Source organism: Empidonax traillii, unplaced genomic scaffold, assembly GCF_003031625.1.
Source record: "Empidonax traillii isolate 1590-97213 ecotype Southwest subspecies unplaced genomic scaffold, ASM303162v1 scaffold455:size476776, whole genome shotgun sequence".
In the NCBI taxonomy this organism is placed as follows: domain Eukaryota; kingdom Metazoa; phylum Chordata; class Aves; order Passeriformes; family Tyrannidae; genus Empidonax; species Empidonax traillii.
In genome coordinates this window covers 290,328-296,222 of record NW_020955648.1, presented here as the reverse complement: position 1 = coordinate 296,222, position 5,895 = coordinate 290,328, and the positions used below count along the sequence as shown (strand labels likewise).

Here is a 5,895-nt window from a genome sequence, read left to right as displayed (position 1 = left end):
AACGAGCTTTATTAGTGACAGAGTCGAGGGGAGGCAGCGCAGCAGTCCCCGGGCTGCAGCAGGTCCCACGCTGGGCACGGAGCTCCCTCTGCTGCCGGCCCGGAGCCCTTGCCCGGGAAGCTCCTCCAGCAGAGGAAGCCTAAGGCCGGGATGTGGAATTGAGTGTCAAGAGGCACCTGATGGTGCTCCGGGACCAGGACCCTCCTCCAAACGGGTGGGAGCACAAAGGGAGAGGAGATGCCAGGAGCCCGTGGCCACCTCCGCTGCAGCCCCGTGGCTGCCATTACTGTACCGTGCCATGCTCAGGCATGGGAGGTTCTTCTTCCAAGGGGTGCCAGGAACCTCTGGGAATGCCTGGTGGCAGCCACAGCCCATGCCCGAGGGAAAGGAGGGCAAATGGGAACTGCAAAGAGATCCATCCCTCTCCTTCCTCCCAAAACTGAAAACAAAACAGCCCCTCCAACACCCATCAGGTAGGTCTGTGTGTGCACAACTGGCCCCCAGCACGGCCCCAGGCAGGAGCCAGGCTGGTCCCCCAGGAAAGCCCCGTCCCCCAGGACAGCCCCATCCCTCACAGGGCCAGGTGGCAGAGGCGCATGGGCTCCATGTTGTCCCTGCCGTCACTGAAGCAGGTGCTGAAGAAGGGGCAGTATCTCTCTGCAGAGACCTGGTGGAAGGTGAAGAGGTGGGACATGTCCCTGGCGTCGAAGAAGGTGACGGTGCCCTCCTCGCAGTCCAGGAAGACCCCCACTTTCCGCAGGGGGTGGCGGGGGGTCAGGCGCACCCAGGGGGTGGCGGTGGCCCAGTATTCCGTCCTGTTCCGCAGGCGGAGCGTCCAGTAGCCGTTCTCCGGGCACAGCTTGACCTTCGCTGCCCGGTCTACAGTCTCAGCAGCCACTCCCAGGTCCCACTTGGTTTTGCTGCCCACCCAGACCTCCCAGTAGTGCCGGCCGCTGTCGAAGGCCTGCGAGCCCAGGACGTTGACGCACTGACGGAAGCGCCGGGGGCTGCTGGGGACAGGCTGGGCTTGATTCCTCTCTGTCACTGCTGTCAGGTCTCTGGAGAAGATCAGGTTGGGGTGGGCTGACTCAGGGTCAAAGGTGAGTGGGGCAGGAGCTGCGGAGACATCAACCACGGCATTTACTGGCAGCACATTCCCTCTGCAGGGCATCCCCATCCCTCACACCGACGTGCTCACCGGGGGAGATGGAGCGCAGCATCCGTCTCCAGAAGGTGTACTGCAAGGGGCCGCTGTGGCTGTCCCTGTAGTACTGCAGGTCCAAGGCAGGCTGGGTCTCCACACGCACCGAGGGCCTGGGGCAGAGAGCAGCAGTCAGCCCCTCTGCTGAGCTGCTGCTGAGGCACGTGGGGAGAGCACGGGCAGGGCTGCTTCATGGGACAGATTTGGTGAAGACAGGACACAAAGCTCCCTGGCAGCTTCTTGCTCTGTCCGCAGCTCTGTACTGCAGCAAGTGGCTCAGGACAGAGGTGTCTGAGACAGATCTGGCAGCACTGCTTGTGGAGCAGGGATTCCCAGAGCAAACCTGCACCCAGCACACCCCTGCATGGGTGAACAGGCCAGGCCTGTGGAGCCGGGCTGCATCCCAGGGAGGGAGGGAGGGAGGGGACACAGACACACTCCCCTATGACAGTTCTAGCCCTCAGCTACTCCCAGCCTCAGACAAACCTGCACCTCGGGGTCAGTTTTGTGGCCTCAAGAGTAGTAAGAAGCTAAGAAAGGGCAGGGAGAAGCTGAAGCACCCACAGTCTGTTGCTCCAGCATTGTTCCCTCTTGCAGCACACTTGGCTCTTGCACCCATTCCAAACCAGCATGTCTCCACTACCCACTCTTCCAACCCAACCGCCTAAACACACGTGATCCCTGGGAGGAGCATCCAATGTTTGCTGGGGACCAGCCTCCCCCTTGCACAGCACCAGCAGCTTCCTGAGCAATGTGTGATGCTTTAAAAATTTGGGATAAGATGCCTCTCCTATGTGGTCCCAGCCAGGGACAGAGATAAGCTCCTGAAAAAGGAATCAGCTTCTTTCATGCCAGGCACGTACCTGATATCCAGGCTCTCCACCTGCAGTGAGAAGCAGAGAGAATTAGCAGTCACTGTCTGTAACTCATGCAGATGCACAAATAAGCTTCTTGTCCTGCCTCCTGCTGACACGCAGCACAGAGAGAGGAAACCAAGCTACCAGGACCCCCTTCCTGGGGAAAACCGACTGGGCACTTGGACAGAGAAGGAATAAGGCTCCCAAGACCCACCGCATCTGAAATCACTGTATCCCTTGTGGCTAAAGCCTCCAGACTCTAAGGGATTGGGCAGATAATCCAGAGGGATGGCAATGAGGATGACTTCCACGTACAACTTAATGCTGTCATTTAGGACTCTCCCCATCCCAAATTCAGATCCTGAAACATCCCTCAGCCTCCTGCCAGGGTCGGCCAAGTAGTCTCACCTCCAGCAAGGACACTTCTTCCATCTTGCCCAGGGTCTGCTCAACATGCTCGATGTCCCTCTGCAGGGCTGCCATCCCCTCCTCCAGCCGCCCGACGTGCCCGTGCAGCCGTGCCAGTGCCTGCTCCTCCTTCTTGCCCAGATCTGCCAGCACAGCTCTCTCCTCTTCCTCCAGGATCTCATGAAGGCGAGCAAACTCGGCCCGGATCTTGAAGTTCAGCTCACCAAACACCTTCTGAGAAGAGGGAGGAGGCAGAAGATGAACCCAACAGCTAAAACACAAGAAGGTGCACAGGATGGCTAGGTCTGTAAGCTTACTCTGCTTACAGAGCCCTGGAAATTTGAGGGTCTTAGACAAAGCCATGACTTTTCTGGATGGAGAACAGGACATAAGGAGAAGTTTTGAGGCTGCAGAGCCAAAAACCAACACAGAAAAACAGCTCTACCAAAGGCTCGGTCACCTTAACTAGAAAACCTTGCACACAGCCACAACCTTCCCCCACACCACTAGGAATTTGCCTGTGGGCAAGACTGGACCTCTTTAATTTTTCCAGAGCTGCAGACTCAGCTGTTCTGGTTAGTTTGGATTTATTTCACATCATTCCAGACTGTGGGCAGAGCTGCCTGACGCTGGTAACTTGCTTTCTTTCTCAGATGGCTCCGGGGAGCTGCACAGACTAATCTCAGTCATTAAGGCTGATAAAATCTCATTCAGCTCTTTCAGAGGTCACTTTTTTCCAGTTGTTTACTCGGCCAGCCAACCCTATGGTGCTCTTGCAGCCTTCCTGCCTGTTTACGAGAGACAGCCAATGAATTTTTGTTTTCCCAATTTTTAAGCTTTTAATCTCCAAGTACAACCTTAGCCCTCGTTATTTTCTCAAGGAGTGCTTCCTGAAACGCACATCCCTTTCTCCACACAGGAAGACCACCTCCCTCAAGATACACCTGAAGCTTCACCAGCCTCCCTTTGCTCTGGCAGGTGCTTGTGCTGACACACCAGAACTGTAGAGGATGTGCAAGGCTGCCCTGTTCCAATTTGCTTCTTTACTCGAGACACAGCCCTTGCACAGCAATGGGACAACACGTGCTTATTTGCCAGTACTTCTTCACTAACCTCAAAAGTCTGTTCCACATCTGGCAGTGGGACAGAGGTATGAAATGGTGCAGGCTGGGGGATCAGAGGTTCCAGTCAGAAGACAGTCTCCCGTCAGTTTTATCTCACCTCTGAACTACTTCCCTTTTCCTCAAACTCACCTTCCTTAGTTTCCAGTACTTTTATGCCACCCAAGAAGGAAGCACAGTCAGCCTGTGGCTGTTCTTGTTTCCCTGATTTGTTCCAGGAGGGAGCCTGGTGCCTCTGAAGCCAACAGAGAGCATTCAGCCTCCTCCCATCACCTCAGAGCTTTGCAATGAATCCAAACAACATCCTTGTGATGAGGCCACCACTTGTGTAGTGCCAACAATGCCACTGACCCAGCTCCTTCAGCTTTGCTGCCACCCCTTCAGACACATGAGAGGATTTTAGAGCTGCCAAGGATTAACAGCCTCCCAAAGAGGCAGCACTGCAGAGCCAGAACAGGCTGCTCACCCCACAGCTCTCACCATGCCTCAGCCCTGCTGCACCAATGCACTTTGTAAACACTGCACTAATGAGTGCTTAACGCTCTTTCCAAAGCCTCTGCTGAATATCCAGCACTGACGGGCTTTGGCCTGTGTGCAGGGGAGTTTGTGCAGATCTCCTCATATTTACTCATCTAGATTTTTACAGCAAGCTGAGCTAAACCTCAGCTGAAGTGCTACACAGATCCTCTATGAACATTGACCCAGAGGCTGTAGAAAGAGAAGCTCCCTCAGGGCATTACCGTGAGGCCACAGATCTCCTCCTGCACCACACGCTTCCTCTGCAAGAACTTCTCCATCTCCTTCTGACGAGCTTGCAAAGCATCTTCCAGGTGTTTCTGTAGGAGGAAAAGAAAGTAAGGAGGCCATTTCACTACACTGCTGTGAGGCAGGAGCAATCCCAGTTCCTAGGGTCAGCATCAAGAGGAGACTGCCACAGGATCTCATATAAAGGCTGTAAGGAGGAGCAAGCACCTGATGCACAGGGCTTGAGAATTACGTAGGTGTGCATGTAATGAATCCCATTTATTTTTAAGACTGGGAGCTCCAGCCTGAGATATCTCTTTGCAGGAGCTTTAAACCCAGTTTACTGTGAATTGAGCTCTGCAGGGACCATCCCCTCAAGCACTGTACCTGGCACAAGCAGCCTTCACCCTTGGCTGCATGGTCCCTACATGAGAAACAATGAGGCTGTGGTGGGAATCAGGAACAGCAGTGATGGAAACAAATGCAAGATCAGGAAGGGTTCAGAAGACAGGCAGCTAGAAGGAAACAGGGAGAGGGAATGAATGAGGAAGAGACACAAGTGTCACTGCACTTGGGTCAGGTAAGGTGTTGCAGCAGGGGAACTGTCTGTGGGAGGAGGGGGTGGTGGGCTTGTGGTGGCTGCACAGGGCTCATGTGGCATCTGTCCCCTGCTCCCAAGCCTGGCAGAGGCCACTCACCTGCATCTTCTGCTGGTGCTGGGCAGAGCCGCAGAGCCGCACCTTCTCCACCAGCCCTGCCAGCAGGTAATGCGTGCGGAACGCCCGGCTGGGGAACTCCCGGCGGCACTGGGGGCAGGAGGGGACGCGGGCACAGCTGTCCCAGTAGCCCTGGATGCAGCCCTTGCAGAAGTGGTGCATGCAGTCCAGCATGACGGGCTCGCTGAAGAGCTCACAGCAGATGGCACATGTCAGCTCCTCCCGCAGGCTCCGGTCCTGGCTCCTGCCCGCCATCCCTGCTGGCGCACAGGTCCCACCATGAGGGTCCTCCCACCACCATCCTCAAATCCCCTTCCCTCTGGGCTGGGGCGGATTTTTGCCTCTCCCGCGCACTGGGGCAGGGTTTGGCTACAGACCTCGGGTGGGAGACACGGGATCTGCTCAGGCGTCGCGCTGGGTGTATCCAACGCTGGAAAGCCCCGAACTGTGGGAATTACAGAGCAGCCCTGGCCAAGGGTCAGCGCCTTTGCAGAGGAACAACTTTCTCTTTCCCGTCACTTCAGCAAAAGTGTTCACAGTGTCTGAGAGGGCCCCAGGGAGGGGGGTCAGCAGTCCCCACCTACACCACGGGTTGCTCCGGGGTCAGCCCCGCTCCGTGTGTCGCACCCGAGCAGTCCGAGCCCCGCCGCGCGCCCCGCCTGCTCCCCTGGGCGCAGCCGCAGCCCCCCCAGATCCTGGCGAGCCCCACCGCGCTCACGCTCACGCTCACACTCTCCCGTCCCGTCCCGTCCCGTCCCGTCCCGTCCCGTCCCGTCCCGTCCCGTCCCGTCCCGTCCCGTCCCGTCCCCGCAGCACCTCCGAGCCTCGGAACTTGCTGCCTCCGCCCC

At 57.0% G+C, this 5,895-nt stretch overlaps 1 protein-coding gene across 4 annotated transcripts; it reads right to left on the bottom strand.

Annotated features, from left to right (window-relative positions):
* Positions 1-5,895, bottom strand: LOC114063198 (zinc-binding protein A33-like). 4 transcript variants are annotated; one of them, XM_027895321.1, is made up of 9 exons: positions 5,864-5,895; positions 5,425-5,532; positions 5,030-5,304; positions 4,328-4,423; positions 2,467-2,700; positions 2,065-2,084; positions 1,199-1,314; positions 564-1,116; positions 1-527 (listed from the first exon to the last, which is right to left on the bottom strand). In XM_027895321.1, exons 3-8 carry the CDS (start codon positions 5,300-5,302, stop codon positions 572-574), a joined length of 1,284 nt encoding a protein of 427 aa, XP_027751122.1. In that variant the 5' UTR covers positions 5,303-5,304; positions 5,425-5,532; positions 5,864-5,895; the 3' UTR covers positions 1-527; positions 564-571. The 4 variants fall into 4 exon arrangements, with proteins under 4 accessions (XP_027751122.1, XP_027751123.1, XP_027751124.1 ...); XM_027895322.1 differs by having other exon boundaries at positions 5,425-5,492; positions 5,864-5,889; XM_027895323.1 differs by lacking the exon at positions 5,425-5,532 and having other exon boundaries at positions 5,864-5,892.

Excerpts from the sequence above, each read along its gene's own strand:
- LOC114063198 (XM_027895321.1), bottom strand. The coding sequence starts at position 5,302 with ATGGCGGGCAGGAGCCAGGACCGGAGCCTGCGGGAGGAGCTGACATGT. Across the intron at positions 2,701-4,327 it reads AGGAGATCTGTGGCCTCACG|AAGGTGTTTGGTGAGCTGAA; the intron begins GTAATGCCCTGA and ends CCCTCTTCTCAG. Across the intron at positions 2,085-2,466 it reads AAGAAGTGTCCTTGCTGGAG|GTGGAGAGCCTGGATATCAG; the intron begins GTGAGACTACTT and ends TTCTCACTGCAG.